The sequence below is a fragment of the Taudactylus pleione genome, unplaced genomic scaffold (assembly GCF_031769625.1).
Source record: "Taudactylus pleione unplaced genomic scaffold, aTauple2 ptg000660l, whole genome shotgun sequence".
In the NCBI taxonomy this organism is placed as follows: Eukaryota; Metazoa; Chordata; class Amphibia; order Anura; family Myobatrachidae; genus Taudactylus; species Taudactylus pleione.
Window position 1 is genome coordinate 555,001 of NW_028285062.1, and position 19,824 is coordinate 574,824.

The 19,824-nt window shown below is 49.6% G+C and overlaps 1 protein-coding gene across 3 annotated transcripts in view; it reads left to right on the top strand.

Moving 5' to 3' along the window:
- The window catches only part of TC2N (tandem C2 domains, nuclear), an 82,446-nt gene that overhangs the window by 35,987 nt on the left and 26,635 nt on the right, over positions 1 to 19,824 (top strand). For all 3 annotated transcript variants that reach the window (XM_088455565.1, XM_088455566.1, XM_088455564.1), the window contains exons 3-5: positions 6,594 to 6,824; positions 8,638 to 8,808; positions 16,724 to 16,803. In XM_088455565.1, coding sequence (XP_088311691.1) covers positions 6,594 to 6,824; positions 8,638 to 8,808; positions 16,724 to 16,803 — 482 coding nt within the window. The remainder of the gene's footprint in view (positions 1 to 6,593; positions 6,825 to 8,637; positions 8,809 to 16,723; positions 16,804 to 19,824) is intronic.

The following is a 19,824-nucleotide window of genomic DNA, read 5'->3' on the forward strand; positions in this document are numbered from 1 at the left end:
TACTATAAATCATGTCAGTACATGCAGTCACTATGGCCCAGTCACTTTACAGCCACACTAACAGAGTCCGGTGATGCAGTCATCCTACAGCCGCACTAACAGAGTCCGGTGATGCAGTCATCCTACAGCCCCACTAACAGAGTCCGGTGATGCAGTCATCTTACAGCCGCACTAACAGAGTCCAGTAATGCAGTCATCCTACAGCCGCACTAACAGAATCCAGTGATGCAGTCATCCCACAGCCACACTAACAGAGTCCGGTGATGCAGTCTCATCTTATATCTGCACTAACAGAGTCCGATGATGCAGTCACTTTACAGCCGCACTAATAGAGCGCGGTGATGCAGTCATCTTACAGCCGCACTAATAGAGCGCGGTGATGCAGTCATCTTACAGCCGCACTAACAGAGGCCCTGATTCAGAGCCGGACGCTCTGACAGAGCACTCGCTCTGAATCAGGGCCGTCCCTGCTACTTTTTGGAGTGGCCTCCTGGCCGTTCGCATAGCTGTGGGTGACCACCCACAGCTATAGCGAGCGGCCAAAATGATGGTCGCGATGGTCAAGACCAACGCGACCATCGGGCTTGCGACGACACCCTGCGGTAGGGTCTCGTTGCTGCAAGCCCTGGAGTGCTTTTGGCTTTATCAGAGCCAAAAGCACTCCCACTGACATCACTAGTGATGTCAGTGGGGCCGGCCCCAGACGGTAGGCGTTCCCATGGGAACGCCTCCGTCTGGGCAGCCACGCCCCCGGCACGCCCACCAAAGGGGGCGTGCTGTCGATCACCATCGACAGCACACCCCTTTTGGTGCGAGACCCATAGGGACGGCTTGGCCGTCGTCATTCGGGTCTCGCACATGCGCACGACGGAGCCGCCTCCATCGTGCGCATGCGAACTTGGGCAACATCGACCCGCTTGCGAGCGCTCAGCGCTCGCGAGCGGGTCTGAATCTGGCCCAGAGTCTGGTGATGCAGTCATCTTACAGCCGCACTAACAGAGCCCGGTGATGCAGCACCTTACAGCCGCACTAATAGATCCCGGTGATGCAGTCATCTTACAGCCGCACTAACAGAGTCTGGTGATGCAGTCATCTTACAGCCGCACTAACAGAGTCCGGTGATGCAGTCTCATTTTATATCTGCACTAACAGAGTATGGTGACGCAGTCATCTTACAGCCGCACTAACAGAGTCCAGTGTCGCAGTCATCTTACAGCCGCACTAACAGAGCCCGGTGATGCAGTCTCATCTTACAGCCGCACTAACAGAGTCCAGTGATGCAGTCTCATCTTACAGCCGCACTAACAGAGTCTGGTGATGCAGTCATCTTACAGCTGCACTAACAGAGTCCAGTGATGCAGTCTCATCTTACAGCCGCACTAACAGAGCCCGGTGATGCAGTCATCTTACAGCCGCACTAACATAGGGCCTAATTCAGACCCACTCGCGAGCGCTGAGCGCTCGCAAGTGGGTCAATGTTGGGGCAGTGCGCATGCACACGACGGAGGCGGCTCCATCGTGCGTATGCGCAGTCGCTTCGGGTCTCGCTACAAAGTGGGCGTGCTGTTGATGGTTAGTGACAGCACGCCACCTTTGGTGGGCGTGCCGGGGGCGCGGCTGCCCAGACGTAGGTGTTCCCATGGGAACGCCTACCATCTGGGGCCGGCCCCACTGACATCACAAGTGATGTCAGTGGGAGTGCTCTCGGCTCTGATAGAGCCGAAAGCACTCCAGGGCTTGCGGCCATGAGACCCTACCACAAGGGTCTCGTCGCAAGACCAATGGCCACGATGGTCTTGACCATTGCGACCATCTTTTTGGCCGCTCGCTATAGCTGTGGGTGGTCACCCACAGCTATGCGAGCAGCCAGGAGGCCGCTCTAAAAAAAGAGAAGGACGGCCCTGATTCAGAGCGAGCACTCTGTCAGAGCGTCTGGCTCTGAATCAGGGCCAGAGTCCAGTGATGCAGTCTCATCTTACAGCCGCACTAACAGAGTCCAGTGATGCAGTCACATTACAGCCGCACTAACAGAGTCTGATGATGCAGTTTCATCTTACAGCTGCACTAACAGAGTCCGGTGATGCAGTCTCATCTTACAGCCGCACTAACAGAGTCTGGTGATGCGGTCATCTTACAGCCGCACTAACAGAGTCCAGTGATGCAGTCTCATCTTACAGCCGCACTAACAGAGTCTGGTGATGCAGTCTCATCTTACAGCCGCACTAACAGAGTCTGGTGATGCAGTCATCTTACAGCTGCACTAACAGAGTTCAGTGATGCAGTCTCATCTTACAGCCGCACTAACAGAGTCCAGTGATGCAGTCTCATCTTACAGCCGCACCAACAGAGTCCAGTGATGCAGTCTCATCTTACAGCCGCACCAACAGAGTCCAGTGATGCAGTCTCATCTTACAGCCGCACTAACAGAGTCTGGTGATGCAGTCTCATCTTACAGCCGCACTAACAGAGTCTGGTGATGCAGTCATCTTACAGCTGCACTAACAGAGTCCAGTGATGCAGTCTCATCTTACAGCCGCACTAACAGAGTCCAGTGATGCAGTCTCATCTTACAGCCGCACCAACAGAGTCCAGTGATGCAGTCTCATCTTACAGCCGCACCAACAGAGTCCAGTGATGCAGTCTCATCTTACAGCCGCACTAACAGAGTCTGGTGATGCAGTCTCATCTTACAGCCATGCTAACAGAGTCTGGTGATGCAGTCTCATCTTACAGCCACGCTAACAGAGTTCGGTGATGCGGTCATAGAGACTGGTGCGCCTTGAAAATGTTTGCCACAGCCATTTTCCTGACATTTTGCACAGGCGCCGTAGGGAAATGCTGGGAAAATGGCGCTGTAGGGAAATGCTGGGAAAATGGCATCCCCATGGTTGGTATCCCGATCCCGGGATATCCCGATCCCGTTGTTATCCCGGTCGGGTAACTATACTTACCCTCCCCCCTTCTCCCCTAACCCTCCCCTCTTGTAGCCTAACCCTCCCTGTTAGTGCCTAAACCTAAGCTTCCCCCCTTAGTGCCTAACCCTAACCCCCCCAAAATAACAATGAATGCTAACCCCGCTATGCTATCTAAACCTAACCCCCCCCCCCGTGACTAAAACTAAGGGTGCCCCGGCTTCAGGCTGGCGTCCTTCTGTGTTCCGACGTCGGTATTTCGACGCCTATCCTAAGTCCTGTGTCTGACTTTCAGCATTGTGATTGATAACTCATAACTACATCCCCTAGAGTCTGCACCAGTGCCTGGGGTCTGCTGCGCTCAGTGCGCTGCCAGCTGCTGAATAGAGAGGAGGGGCCCATGTGCTGCCAGCCACTGAACAGAGAGGAGGGGGCCCATGCGCTGCCAGCCGCTGAATAGAGAGGAGGGGCCCATGTGCTGCCAGCCGCTGAATAGAGGGGGCCCATGTGCTGCCAGCCACTGAACAGAGAGGAGGGGGCCCATGTGCTGCTAGCCGCTGAATAGAGAGGAGGGGCCCATGTGCTGCCAGCCGCTGAACAGAGAGGAGGGGGCCCATGTGCTGCCAGCCGCTGAATAGAGGAGGGGGCCCATGTGCTGCCAGCCACTGAATAGAGAGGAGGGGCCCATGTGCTGTCAGCCGCTGAATAGAGAGGAGGGGGCCCATGTGCTGCCAGCCGCTGAATAGAGGAGGGGGCCCATGTGCTGCTAGCCGCTGAATAGAGGAGGGGGCCCATGTGCTGCCAGCCACTGAATAGAGGAGGGGGGCCATGTGCTGCTTATCATTCTATCATGATAACCATGTAATATAGGTCTATAAATGCCATTCCGTGTGTTTAGACACATGTCTGGTAATCATAACTGTTAGGAATTATTATTATTTTTTTTTTACTCACTACCAGAACGTAATTGGCGGTAAGTAGTACAGGCTTTGTCCTAAATGTAAAATGCTACGGGCAGTTTGTTATTTTACCTTTTAAACAAATTAAACAGGATCTTTATGTTCCTTTCACATTACTACTCTATATAAAACAACAGGCTGATACATAAATATGACCACTCTCGCTGCTTTCATTCAGTGTTTAAGAAGTGGCTTTTTAAACTGCAGAACTGATCTATCCAACTGTGGTTATATACTTATTTACTTATTTGGTTTCTAAATTCCAATGGGTGTATATGCTGTTATTTCTTTTTTTATTCTATTTTATTTTATTCTATTCTAATTTATATTCTAATTTTAATTTACTTTAATCTATTCTATTCTTTTATATTTTGTCTCTATGATGTATATTGTATACTGTTTTATATTTAATGTAATATTTTTGTTTGATTTTGTTTTTTTTTTGTTTGTTGTGTGTATTCAAAATAGAAAATATTGTCGGATTTTCTGATTTATATGATCTGTACTGAAAAATTCTCTCTTTAATAAAAACTATTCGAGTTAAAAAAAAACAAAACTGATCTATCCATTAAATGTAAACCCCAAATCTCAGGGGTGAAAGGGAGTGTAAGCCCTGTGATCTCCCCAGGTATTTCCTTCACCTTTGTCACTAACCTAATGAGGAACACCCCCACCAGAGTGCTGTACCCTAGGCCTGATTACACCAGGCTTGCCTACCCTCCCAATTTGGCCGGGAGCCTCCCGGATAACGGGTGCCGATCCCAGTCCCTCGGGAAGGCAGGCAAGCCTCCCGGCGGCCTCCGGCACCCCCTCAGTAACGATAGAAACCCCCACTGCAGGGGGTGCCGGTGACGCAATTCAAACTGAATCGCGTCATCAGGGCGCCACCCCCTGCTTTACAATGCTGTTAATTAATTTCGGCATTGTGAAGAGGGGACGTAACCACGATGAAGCAATCGCGGGGACACGCCCCCGGCCCTGCCCCCCAATACTTCATAATTGCCCGGCCATGCCCCCCTCTGTATACAGACAGTCAGCTCCCTCCCGGAAGTATGGATTACACCCCAGCAGAGGTCCGAAAGGCCTGAATTCATCTGAGACTAATGCTGATAACAGAACAGGTATAGATGTAGTAACCCTCTTATGTATACAGTGAAGAAAAAAAAACGGGCCATTGTCAGTAAAAATGCCCATTTTCATTGGCAATAGCACTTTTTGTTCATTGACAAGCTGGGTGACATTTAGGACGGGATGTACTAAGCATCGCATTCGCAGTGCAATACATCCGCCTCTCATCGGGTACATACCGTGGTTGTTTACTGCAGTATGTACTTAGACTATCGCAGAGGACACCTCTCCCGTTAGGAGCTGACCTTTGCGATGCCCTCATAGAGGGACCTCTGGTTTTAACAACCAGAAGTCCCTCTGGCGTCCGCGGGGGGAGATGGGAGTGATCCGACTGGATCACTCTCAGGGGGAGCGTCCCGATAAGAAGTCCATAGGGCTTCTATTGGGTAACGCCACCTGAAGATGGTGTTACCCACAAGGATGGGACCTTAGTACATATGGGATATGCGGTAAAACCCCCGAAAACTGCATTTTTGGGGGTAGTACAGCATTATTGTGTTTAGTACATCCCGCGCTTAGGGGCCGATTCAGGGACGGACGCTAAGCTGCGATCACTCACATCAAAGAGGGGCTGGGTATGCAAATTTCGCACTGTCTGGCATAAGGACGCCCTCTATGTCTTAGAGAGCGACGGCAGAGTGATCGCACGCCGGTATAAAGACGCCCACCATTCTTTCTTAACACACGTCATCTCCAGGAAGTGTATGATTAATCAGTAACATCGAGAGCCATCGGAGCTGCACGCAGCACTTGAGGTAGACGCAAACACTGCGATCACTGCAGGCTGAAATACAACCAAGTGACGTGTACAATGATGCCTCCATGCTAATTATGGATGCCCATTAAACGCCGCTTTCACGCCCAGACACGCCTGCGTTCGCACCACCATTTTCCCGTTCACAAGCATCTTTCTCTGTTACCACCCACAAACGGCGCTGTCACTCAAAGTAGCGTCCAGTCTGTGTTTTACGAGCGCACGATTCCCGGCCGCAGTGACTGGTTTGTGCATGCGTATTTTGACGCATATGCAGACAGGTGACAATCGCCTATAGCGAGCGAACGCGGTTTAGCGTTCGGGTCTGAATCGGCCCCTTAGTCTTTAGTGTAGTGACTGAGTGATTACTGTGTGTTACACAAACTGGGGAGGATGTTTTATATATTACACATGGGCTTCCAGTGCAGATTTATATATAAAATATATATAACATATAGAGAAAAGAATATGAATTGTACAAATTAGGAAAACAAAATGTTTTACGTTATTTACTTTTTACTTTATTACTAATTTTAAAATGAGTTTATGAAATAGACCCCTCAGGGTTTTCAAATGTTATATTGATGTGTAAAGTCCCATGAAGTAAAGTAATATGATGCGTGTTTTAGGCCTCCTTATTATACAGAGCAGTGTTATATAGCTCCGCAGGCAGATTATTACAGCACTGAGCAGCACATTACTACTATAAAGTGATTGGGGATATGCTGCTGCCTATGGCGATACGGTCAGGCTGTAGCTGGGGACCCTTAGATCCTGGGCAGAGGCACCTGCGTTAGGGCATCGCTTTTCTATCATCTATGTGATCCTGCTTATTTACAGCACTGACTGACCCAGGAAGTCTGGATGCGGCCAGGAAAGGCTCCCACTTCATAGAACTTCCCCCCATGTCTGCGGTTTCTATTCAAAGGCAGGTGGGGTGTACGGAGGATTATCTGCTCTCCAAGCTGCCCCCGGACGGGAGAGACGTCCCATTCATCGTGCCCACATTCAAACCGGCCTACATTCAGCCGAGAACTGCGAGCAGCGCCACTCACCTGGACGGACTGAAAGGTATTAGCAAAGTGTGTGTGTGTGCATGTGTGTATATATGTGTGTGCATGTGTGTATATATGTGTGTGTGTGCATGTGTGTATATATGTGTGTGTGTGTGTGTGTGTGTGTATGTGTGTATATATGTGTGTGTATAGAGTTGCACTGCTGCAAATATTTTTTTTATATATCATGTATATGTATATATATATATATATATATATATATATACACACACACACACACACACACACACATATATATATATATTGATAAAGTCCCAGAAGGATGAAACGCGTTGGGTAGCTGCCTTTTCTTGCCTGATGAACTTTGGAATATTTTTATCATCAATTCAGATAAGCATTACCTTTAGAAAAAATTCTCTTTTTTATCTAGTCTTTCTTTCTCTGTTTTATATCAGAATTTTAATATATTTATTTATGTAACTTGAGGTATTTATTGTATGACATTACCCAGTTATTTATGGTGTATGTTTGTACAGCACCTTGGTACTTTATGGTAATACGTTTTTCAAAACAGAGTGTTTGCTGCCATTTCTGTGTACAAATTACCCAGTTATTTATTGCATATGTTGTTTGCACAGCACTCGGCACTTTATAGCAATACGTCTTTGAAAACAGAGTTTTTTGCTGCAATTTCTGTGTACAAATCCACCGTTTAAAATTATATGTTTTATGTCAAAGTAAATAGTTTTTTTATAAATGTCACTTGTATAAAAGAGCACTTTATATTGTACACATACAAATACTGTTTTATAGGCTTTATTTAAGGCACTTCACTATAATAATTGTTACACAACACACCAGGCACTTGGTGTAATCACACATATACACACTTTTTGAGGGTAATTAACCCATTGCTCTATATTGGTTACGTTAGCAGACACCTACAATCTTAGGGAGTGTGGTTGTGATATATGGTAAATTCACATGCTAATATTGCATAGAGGAGAGTTGTGATAGGTTGGCGCAATTACCATGCTGTAATTTCACATATACACACATATATATATATATATATATATACACACACACAGACACATATATACATACATACACACACACACACATATATATATATATATATATATATATATATATACACACACACAGACACATATATATATACACACACACACAGACACATATATACATACATACACATATACACACACATATATATATATATATATATACATACACACACACAGACACATATATAGATACATACACACACATATACACACACACACGATTGTATACAGTATTCTCTCATCAGGGCCAGGACCCAGATCTGCTATACAGGAAGGCTCTGGCTGCTATCAGTGTCCTGCAGCTTCCTGTTGGCAGTGGGGAGAGTGTTTCCCAGAACTATGATTCTCCCAGGAGTGATGAAAGCCTGGATGACAATACAATAAGATAAGGGGATGCGTGATGTGAAATTGGCAGGGTCTGACTCTGCACCCCTCCTGGTATAGAGAGGAGGTAACAAGGGCCCCTCCTATTGCTCTCCCTGTGTTATACATGCTGGCTATGGGAGTACACTGGTTACTGTATGTTCGGGTTTGTTTCACCATTTACCAGATATCTGTAATTCTCATGCAAACACTTTAGACAAATGCCAATGTTTAGTCTCATGAAGTCAGATCCGGCTACTAATATAGTAATTATTCCACAATGACCCACAATCTGAGAACAGTCAGGGGTATTAATGTATGTGTAGGGTACTCTGCTCCTTACAGTATATCTATGACGAGTGTACACCCTGTGCCTCCCCACCTGTCAGTAACGTTGTCGCATCTTGTGTCCCCCAGGATCAGCGAGGGCCACCTTCACCCACAGAAAATCAGAACTCACAACAACGTATCAAAAGGGAGCAAATTATGATGTGGTTTACAACCCCAGCTTTGTCCTGCAGCACATCTCACCTGATCTAACCAGAAGGGGGACACTGACCGAGACCACCGCCAGATTATATGGTTCAGGTGAGTGCAGCCTGCAGGTGTAGCATCAGACACTTTGCTTCATTTCATATTATTAGTGAGATATTGTCTCACTAAACTAAATAAACTTTCTATCGTCAGATGATAGATGTGACCCATAAACTTAAACTAAACTTAACTAAAATAAACACAGGAGACCAAGTTATGCCTTTAAATTAATTGGTCAGCTTTATTTGGTTACAAGGTAGACATGGTGGCAGGAGAAAGAACGGCAACTAACCAGCGTCCACTTGTCTTAGGCCGGAAGTAGATCACAACTTGTGAGGGCCAACTATCCCAGACAAGGGTAGGGTGATCTTAAAACTTGCAAGGGCCAACTATCCCTTTCAGAGCAAGTGATGCGGCCCCAACACCCATGCCAATGCACCATACATCCTGCTCGGTCGAGAGGTGCCGCTGACCCCAATAGGGTGAAATCAGCCTATCAGTGCATTGAAGGGGTGCGCACCGCTATTACTGCTGCAAGATGGACACTTCAATATTGCCGGTCTTTCCCGCCACAGCGGCTCTCAGGAGAGAAGCAGCCCGCCACCATGCTAACAAACCAAACCCTTAAAAACTGCAAAAATATCTTCTAGAAACAAAAAATTACCCTCCTCAGTAAGATGAACTCCATCCCTGCGGAAAAGGTGGGCATCCTGAATCCGAATTAAAGGATGGTGCACCACCAACCCTCCCAATTCCAGCACGTGCCTAGCCACCCATTTGCCTGTCCAAAGCCACACTATTATAGCAATATCGCCATGAAAGCCTGGCGATGATAGGGGACCACACCAAAAGGCAGTTAGGCAATAACCGAACCACCTTTCTCAAGTCACGAACAATCGCATGGCGCAACTCTAAGGAAGTTTGCTGGCCCAAATCATTGCCCCCGAGATGTATAATTAACACTAAAGGGGAACCAAATTCAGCCACTGACCTGTGCAAGTTGCGCAACAAAGCTTCCCAAAGCATGCCCCTCTGCCCCAACCACCTAACACTCTCCCAACATGGGAACACGGAGGCATCTACAGCAAAGCGTGACTGCTCAGCCCAAAAAATAAAAGAGTGACCAATGAGCCAAATGGGCCTAGCGTACTGGACACCTGCAAATATACAGAAATAAAATAGATAAGCATATATGCAGCATGTAAATCACAAAGGAGGAGTGGGAGGATGGGAGGGGGGGAGGAAGACTTGACCCGAGGTGAAAACCTACAAAAAACCTGCTGGATCTTTTCTATATTTCATTCGTTCACATTAATATTATATTAAGCTAAACAATCAATGTCCAGAGCAGGGCAAAAAACAGGGCAAAATCTCTCGGGACCCCCACCGGAAAGGCAGCGAGTTGGCCAAGGCACTCAAGTCCAAACGAATAAAGTATAACAATTTATGATTCCAGACGAACATAATTTCTGTAGGCATTGGACTTCCATCTTCCGAGAGCCTGGATCTCCTGTGAAGAAAGACCCGAGGAGGCCGCAAAAGTGGCGGCACCTATTCTAAAAGAATGGGTGCCGTAATCCGAAGGGGAAAGCCCAAGGTGCCGTATGCAGCGATGGAAGACCGATCTAAATTGGAATTTAGTCAAAGGACTTCCGTCCTCGTGCATAAGCCAAGCCCCCGGCCGCATTGGCCTGCAAAGAGTATATTGGGAGGCCAAGTGAACCGGACAAATCCCGTCATCAGGACAGGACTTCAGGAAAACCCAGCGACCTCTACCCAACTGATCGGTCTTGGAACGCCGAACACGGCACAACAGCGTATCACGCAGCAAAATGTGACAACGAAGCAGAGGGGGCTGAGCGCGGCGTGAAGACGCTACCAGCTCGCTGATGCGAAAAGCCATGAAAGGCCATCGCAAAAGCGAGGCGGAATAACAGAACCTCGAATTGCGAAGAACAAATGCCCGTCAAACTTTCACCTAGACGCGCTAACAAATCAGGACCAATAGGACGACGCTGGTCATCCGTGGCAGGCCTGGCGCGAGACCAACCCCTAAGGGCCCTTTGTATTAAAAAACCCTTAGTTATGTCCCTCCGCCCCGCTAGGCGCAAAAAGAACGAAATCCCAGCAAGCCTCTGGGCAACATAAGCCCGCGACCTGCCGGAATCGAACAAGAAACAAACAAAAGCAACCATATTAGTATCACGAGAGTTACCTGACGAACTCCGTCCTTGCAAAAACTTCTCCCACTGTTGCCAAGATGTCTGGTAGGCCGTCAACGTCCGTGGGGCCACGGACCGACGTGCGAGATCTTCCATTCTGGTTTGATGATCTGCCAACAATGAAATGGACAAAGCTCACCTTTTAATGCCGCGTACGGGGCCAATTCGCGGAACCTTCGCCAATCCTGTCTGGAGAGCGCATCAGCAATGGAATTATCAGTACCCGGCACATGACGAGCTGTGAACAATATGTTAAACTGCAAAGCGCGCAGAACCAGCCAAGCAAGCAGCCGCAACACTGGCAGCGACGACGATCTTTGGTTATTGATCGCATGTACTACCCCCAGGTTATCGCACCAAAAAACTATGGAACGGTCGCGCAACCGCTGACACCATAGCTCTAATGCCACCACTATGGGAAACAGCTCCAGTAGGAGCAAGTTCTTGGTCAATCCTGCCTGTACCCATTCAGCCGGCCAAACTGAAAAACACCAATCTCCTCCCAAAAAGGATCCGAAACCTGATGATCCAGCAGCATCCGTGAAGAGCTGCAGGCAAGCATTAGGCTGAGGATCCGCAGGCCAGACGCGCACTCCATTAAAATCGACCAAAAATGCGTCCCAAACCGCCAGGTCCAGCTTTAGTTCAGACGACAGTCGCAGAAAATGGTGCGGGTGACGCAGCCCTACCAAAGCCCTCTGTAGCTTCCGACAGAAAATCTTCCCCATCAGGATAACTCGACACGCGAAGTTAAACAGCCCGAGCAGGGATTGACCTTGACGAAGAGTTACCTTTCCTCCTGCCAACGCTAGGAGTATAGTATCCTGCAAATGACGAATCTTGTCCGGCGGCAGCCGGCAAAGACCCTCCAAGGTATCAATTTCAATACCCAAGAAAACCAGCTTAGTGACTGGGCCCTCAGTTTTATCGTGCGCGATAGGTACTCCAAATTCCGAGAAGAGTGCTTGCAATGAAAAAAGGAGACGATTGCAGCGACGCGAACCAGCTGGACCTACGCACAAGAAGTCATCCAAGTAATGGGCTATGCTCGTCTCCCCAGACCCCACCGCGACACACCAATGGAGAAAGGAACTGAAACGCTCGAAGAACGCGCAGGAAATAGAACAGCCCATCGGAAGACATTTGTCCAGGTAATAGCCATCCGTCAACCGAAACCCCATGAAGTGAAATGATTCAGGATGCAGGGGCAACAATCTGAAGGCGGACTCAATGTCCACTTTCGCCATGAAAGAACCCGGACCCGCTGCGCGAACCAATGCTAACGCAGATTCGAATGACTGGTACTGTACGCGGCAGACCTCAACATCTATGGCGTCGTTAACCGACGTGCCTGACGGATGTGACAGGTGCTGAATTAAACGGTAACTCCCGGGGGCCTTCTTGGGGACAACACCCACAGGGGAAAGGACCAGATCGGGTATCGGAGGCTGCGGGAAAGGTCCAATCATGCGACCCAGCCCGACCTCCTTCATAACCTTATCCTTTAGCACGTGAGGTAAATCGCAGGCCGAGCGTAAATTCCTAGGGGACCCGGAACCGACAGGCCGTATTATTGGAAGCGAAAATCCCTCTGCAAAACCCTTACGCAAAAAGGCGGTGTTGTCCCGCACAGGATACAAGTCTAACCATTTTGCCATGGCATCCAGACGAATGGGAGTCGACGCTTTACTTCGAAGTCCCAGCCCCCGACCGTTTGGCAGAGGGTGCTGCAGAGGAGGCCTGAGCTCCTCCTGGACCGCGGGAGCAGTCCTTACTGGGGTGTGCCGCGCCGCAGCGGAGGCACTGGTGTCGAAAGCGACACCTGTTACCAAGGGTACAATTCCCATTGTTGTATGCGTAACACTTCCGCTTGTTTTGCCATCCATTGACTGTCCTTGGTGCCGAGGGGGACGAGGGTTGAACTGGCCGCCCAGGGGACTGATCAACAAGGACGTGTGTAGGCTGTGTCACCTCCATCCACACTTCAACATCTTTACAACCCAATTCCATGACCTTAACCCGATCTTGCTTTCGACGAAACTCTTCGTCGTATTGGCGCCACGCCGTACTGCGTGAGGCCTTGAATAGGCCATGTATCAGGTGTAAATATCTTATCACATTAAGGTACTCGGAAGGCCTGGTTTTGAGATAGCAAGTTGAGAACACGCAGAACCCAGATAACCAATTCGTGTAAGACTTAAAGGCCTCCAGACCAATACCCCCTTTTGCCTTTGCGGTCGCAGCAGCTTTCTTCGCCGTAGCTGTAAGGGTGAACATATCTACGTAGCGCCCTTTTTTGATCCGCTGCTTAACCCTGGTACGCATACCTCGAGTGACAGCTGTATTAGCGCAGTGTACAACATCCTCCGGACCCGCTCCGTGATCTACACTGGTACTACTGCCAGAGGACCGTTCGCTAGAATGCCTGTGACGACGTGAGCGACGTCTGCGAGACCTCCTTGCCCTTTTACGCCTAGCCTTCCGCGAACTATCGCTTGAAGAGGAGGAGGAAATGGAAGTAGACCCGCAGTCAGATGTACTGTCACACTCACCAGAAGCACTGGCAAGGGCATTGGTAACTCCAGCGCCTGCGTTAGCTCCGACTTCCGCCGTCGCGCTTCTGGTCGGGGCTGCAACCACTGTTAACTCCTCCAGACTGTCGTCTGTAAAAGAAGAGACTGAGGCGGCATCGTGCGCATTGTCTGTGTCCGTAGCCTGATTGGGCTGTGGAAGGGAGATGGCAGAGGGAGAGAAAGAAACGGAAGGAGCTGCGGGCATGGGAGCGAGGGAAAGACTGCAAATCCTGCCTAATTGCTGCACCAGAGGGCCAAGCTGCGTCTGCACGGCGGACACCGCCGACGCAGAAGGGCCTCCAGTGTCAGCGTTTTCGGGCTGCTGGGTCAAAAGCGGTGTCAGTGCACCCACCACAGACACCAGCAGTCCGGCTATGGCACCAGCATCCAGCAACGGAGCGCTCCCTGGTGCCGCAGGCCCTGCGGGCATAGCAGACGCCGGAGCAGCTGCCACCCCCGCAGGCCTGGAGGAGCTGGCTACTGCAGACATGGGGGACCCCATGTCTGCATCATTATAAACAGAGGGCAGCAGAAGAGGGGGCGGATTAACCTGCCTGTCACTATGCAGGCGTTGGCTCCGCCCCCTTCATCTCCGCCCCCCGCCTGAAGAAATATTGGCCTGCGTGCAAGCCGGCGCCATGACAGGCATCCGGCCTGCACGCTTATGTGGCCGCTTCCGCCGCCCTTCCCCCCGGACTTCAGCCGGCTCACTCTGAGCGGCAATTGGGGGAGAAGGGACGGGCGGTGTAACTGAGCGCTGCTGGCCGCGGGAACGGCCGGAGTGCGCGCCCGCTACTCGCGCGGGCGCTGTATTATGCCCAGCCACCCCCGATCCCCGCCTGCCCTGGTCCCCAGTCGCACTAGTACTGTTGACCAGCGGGGAACCAGGGGCAGGCGAAGGCAGCAACTGTGGCGCCTCACGGGACCGCCGCGGCCGCGTGCATGGGACCGCAGCGTTGCCTGATAAGGGGCCCGCTGTACCTGACCCTCCCGAACGCCGGGAGGGCAGGACCTGCGGGGAATAAAGAGCACCGGGCCCGACACCGTCTGACAGACGGGCGGGTACCGAGCGCGCGCGCTGGGGGCGGCTCATAGTGCTAATGCAGGTTAGCAAGATAGGTAGAGCAAAGAAAGAGAAAGAAAAGTTAGCTAAGAAAAAAGAGTGTAGATATAGGGAAAGTGAGAAGAGAGTAGGGAAAGATATAAAGTAGGGAAAGAGAAAGTAGGGATGAGTACAAACGATTATCCCAACAAACAGATCTGCTAAGAAGGAACTGTACTTCCCTGGTCGCAGATCAATTCAAAGAGGCAGATTTTCCACAGTAGATTCACTACACCCTCTCACTCACCCCGCCCCTAACCTAACGTCCAATCACATCTGCCTACCACTGTCAACAAACATTTTTAACTTTATTAACCCCTCTATCCCTGACTAGAAGTTTATGTGCCGTCGGCTCTATTCCTAACCTTCGTTATATTTCTTGCAACAAACAGGGGTAGCTCATTTTCTCAGGGTAGCCTGAGCTTAGTATAATGTAGTGTGATGTCTGCAGCTGTAGTGTGCCGCGTGCCATTCTGCAGCTGTAGTGTGCCACGTGTCATTCTGCAGCTGTAGTGTGCCGTGTGTCATTCTGCAGCTGTAGTGAGCCACGTGCCAGTCTGCAGCTGTAATAGTGTACCGCGTGTCATTCTGCAGGTGTAGTGTGCCACGTGTCAGTCTGCAGGTGTAGTGTCCCGCGTGCCAGTCTGCAGCTGTAGTGTGCCACGTGCCAGTCTGCAGCTGTAATAGTGTGCCGCGTGCCAGTCTGCAGGTGTAGTGTGCCGCGTGCCATTCTGCAGCTGTAGTGTGCAGAGTGCCAGTCTGCAGCTGTAGTGTGCAGAGTGCCAGTCTGCAGCTGTAGTGTGCCGCGTGCCATTCTGCAGCTGTAGTGTGCCGCGTGCCATTCTGCAGGTGTAGTGTGCCGCGTGCCATTCTGCAGCTGTAGTGTGCCGCGTGCCATTCTGCAGGTGTAGTGTGCCGCGTGCCATTCTGCAGCTGTAGTGTGCCGCGTGCCAGTCTGCAGGTTTAGTGTGCCGCGTGCCAGTCTGCAGGTTTAGGGTGCCGCATGCCAGTCTGCAGGTTGTGTGCGCCGCGTGTCATTCTGCAGCTGTAGTGTGCCACGTGCAATTCTGCAGGTGTAGTGTGCCACGTGCAATTCTGCAGGTGTAGTGTGCCACGTGTCATTCTGCAGCTGTAATGTGCCACGTGTCATTCTGAAGCTGTAGTGTGCCGCGTGTCAGCCTGCAGTTGTAGTGTGCCACGTGCCATTCTGCAGCTGTAATGTGCCACGTGTCATTCTGCAGCTGTAATGTGCCACGTGTCATTCTGCAGCTGTAATGTACTGCGTGTCATTCTGCAGCTGTAGTGTGCCGCCTGTCATTCTGCAGCTGTAGTGTGCCGCGTGTCATTCTGCAGCTGTAGTGTGCCACGTGTCATTCTGCAGCTGTAGTGTGCCACGTGTCATTCTGCAGCTGTAGTGTGCCACGTGTCAGTCTGCAGGTGTAGTATCCCGCGTGCCAGTCTGCAGCTGTAGTGTGCCACATGCCAGTCTGCAGCTGTAGCGTGCCGCGTGCCAGTCTACAGGTGTAGTGTGCCACGTGTCATTCTGTAGGTGTAGTGTGCCACGTGTCATTCTGCAGGTGTAGTGTGCCACATGTCATTCTGCAGGTGTAGCGTACCACGTGTTGTTCTGCAGCTGTAGTGTGCCACGTGTCATTCTGCAGCTGTAGTGTGCCACGAGCCACTACAGGACTAGTGGTTTTTCTGACATATGAGAAGTTTAGAAAAATGTAATTAGACGATAACTCACCTTTGTCCGGCTGTATTATAGATACACTGTATTTCCTGACACAGTTACTGCAATAGTCAGCGAGACATCTACAGCAAATAATGACTTATTCCTTACTAGTCATAATTCCAACATTAATCACATTGTTGTTTGAACAGCCTTCAAAGCAAAGAGAATTCTGCCAGATGTAGTCACTTCCCGGCTTGTTGTACACATACAGTAACATGCAGTTATTCCATATACCCAGCACAGTATACAGTGATTGCTATCTGCTTCTTATGTGTCCCACTCCCCTCTGATATCTGGTTACAGACACCTAATCCATTCATTTCTGCTTGTATTTCAGTCTGTGACCTGAGGACCATCAAGGCGGCTGATTCCACCGGCCAGAGCACTTCTATGTATGACCTGAGCAGCTATATCCAGGTATGAGCCCAGCTGGAGTCCTGATATCACCTGTAACAGATGGGGGAGGGGCACAGGAATGAGACTGTATAAGGAGGAGGGTGCGATACAAGCAGATCGGTACACTAAATAACTATCCAAAATGTTCACAGGACCCCCACATATAAAAGGTGCACCCTTCTCATGATCTAGCTGCGGGTCACGACGGGTTTCACACATCAGACATGGGCGGTATATTATTTAATGTATCTATGGAATTGTGAGAACTCGTGAAGCCGGATGGTTTATCAGTTTGGCAATATCTAATATTAAAAGTGCGGCTTCCATCAGATAATAATTGCACTGTACAGTTTGTAACACACACACACACACAGCAGTAACACACACACAGCAGTAACACACACACACACATCAGTAACAAACTGCAGTAACATGCAGCAGTAACACACACACAGCAGTAACACACTGCAGTAACACACACACAGCAGTAACATACACACCGCAGTAACACACATACTGTAGCAGCAGTAAAACACACATACGCAGCAGTAACATAAACACAGCAGTAACACACACACACAGTAGTAACACACACACAGCAGTAACAAACTGCAGTAACATGCAGCAGTAACACACTCACAGCAGTAACACACTGCAGTAACACACACACAGCAGTAACACACACAGCAGTAACATACACACCGCAGTAACACACATACTGTAGCAGCAGTAAAACACACATACGCAGCAGTAACATAAACACAGCAGTAACACACACACAGCAGTAACAAACTGCAGTAACATGCAGCAGTAACACACTCACAGCAGTAATATACACACAGCAGTAACACACATACTGTAGCAGCAGTAAAACACACATATGCAGCAGTAACATACACACAGCAGTAACACACACACAGCAGCAACACACATACTGTAGCAGCAGTAAAACACACATATGCAGCAGTAACATACACACAGCAGTAACACACATGCCAATCTAAATAAATATAAGTGATGACCCTGCCTCCCTTCATTAATACTGTACTATCATAGACAATAGCTATCGGACTGGGCTGCTAGTCTGGCATTATCTGGCTGCAGAGAGCTGGCAGACTTCCCCGTGTGATGACGTCACAGGAGGCTCCGCCCGGAGTGCTGACAGTACTTGGGATGGTCGCTCTCTCATACACTTTAGTAATGGCGTAACTACCATAGGTGCAGATAGTGCAGCTGCTATGGGGCCCGGGTCCCCTCTGGGGACCGGCCCTCCTCTTGCAGCTATGGTGCCAGGCTAGCCGTGGTCGTGTCCTCCTTCAGCAGCAGTGCCAGTTCGCTGAGCAGGGCAGGCACATCTGCCCTCTCGGTCGGCTCTGCCTCCGTCTCTCCTCACTGACTGATACTGGGAGAAGGCAGGGCTGTGATCCAGGGATGTCCCAGCAGAACCAGCATGGCTCCTCCTAGCATCAGTCAGTGAGGACTGAGAGATGGAGCCGACCGCAGCACACTGCTGACGGAGGACGCGACCGCGGAGCAGAGGTAAGTCGTGGGGAGGGGTTGGGGGGGGTGTACGTTGGGGGATGAGGAGGAGGGGGGGAGGGACCTAAGGGGGTCTGAGAAAATTCTGCTATGGGGCCCCCCAGGTTTAGTTACGCCACTGCACTCTAGAAACATTTATACCTGACCAGAAACGGGCTGACTTCATGCAGACAAGTATAAGGCCAAATACAGAATAAACTAAACCGCTATAACGCATAACAAGTGTAACATGAGTTTATATGCTGTCTGTTCAGATACATAGAGACTTATAACAATGTAACAAACCCTCAATGCGCTATTGGTCATACACTTATAGAAGAAATCACACTGCTCGCTGCTCCTCTTGTGCGATCCTTGCCAGCCAATGGATCTAAGAAAGATGTATAGAGACTTAGGTGGTCATTCAGACCCACTCGCAAGCGGCAGTATGCTCGCAAGCGGGTCGATGTTCCCCACAGCGCATGCGCAAGACGGAGGGAGCTCCGTCGTGCGCATGCGCGAGACCCGGACTGCGACAGCCAAGCTGTCGCTCCGGGTCTCGCACCAAAGGGGGCGTGCTGTCGATGTTGATTGACAACACGCCCCCTTTGGTGGGCGTGCCGGGGGCGTGCCTGCCAGACGGAGGCGTTCCCATGACTGAAGCCGGCTCTGAATCAGGCCCTTATGTGCAATTGGGCACATTTGCGTCCTGTACATATACAGGAAAAGACGCACGGCTGAGAAACCGCACTAGGCGGGGGAAATTGTACATCACTAGCATATATTACTTCAGGCGTAATAGTTACTATCCAGCGGAAGAGATGGGACAATGCTAGTGGCCAATATAAAACGCACAATGCCCTATGTGTACACAGTATAATAATGTAACGACGTGTCGTGTACACTAGTAAGAAGAGGGTCTTCACAGTTATTAAGAGATGTGGAAGTAGCATTAATCATGAAAAATGCAATTAAATACAAACACCAATACAAACAAAGTTACATACTAATATAGGTTATGGTATGCTATTGGGAGACGCATGGGCTTGCTGTACAAATGGCGCAGTCGGTGAGGGGAAACGGTTATTATTTCTGTGGGAGGAGCTTATTAGATTGGGGGCGGTCCTATTGGTGGGTAGGCATGGCATATTTTTGCACCCACATGCAAGCCAGGAATTTAATTTGTGAATCTTCGGTGAACTAGACGGGGGGTGAAATACCCCAGCAAGATTTAAACTCCTATATCTTTAACAAAAATACTGTGTGCAAATTGCCGTTCCATGTAGCTGGAGTAGCAACGTTGCCAGTTTGCATAGTGACGGCGGTTTAGCGCGGCAAGAGCTAGCACAACAGGTACACATGCGTAAAGTGCGTGTGGGCATCTAATACCCCATCTAATACTGGGTTTGGCTCCTGCCTTGAAGTCAACCAAGAGTGATCTCATTAACTTGATTAAGTTTATTTTAATTATTTCTAAAGCTGCATACACACACAACGATTTTGTTACCAACGATTTTATGATTT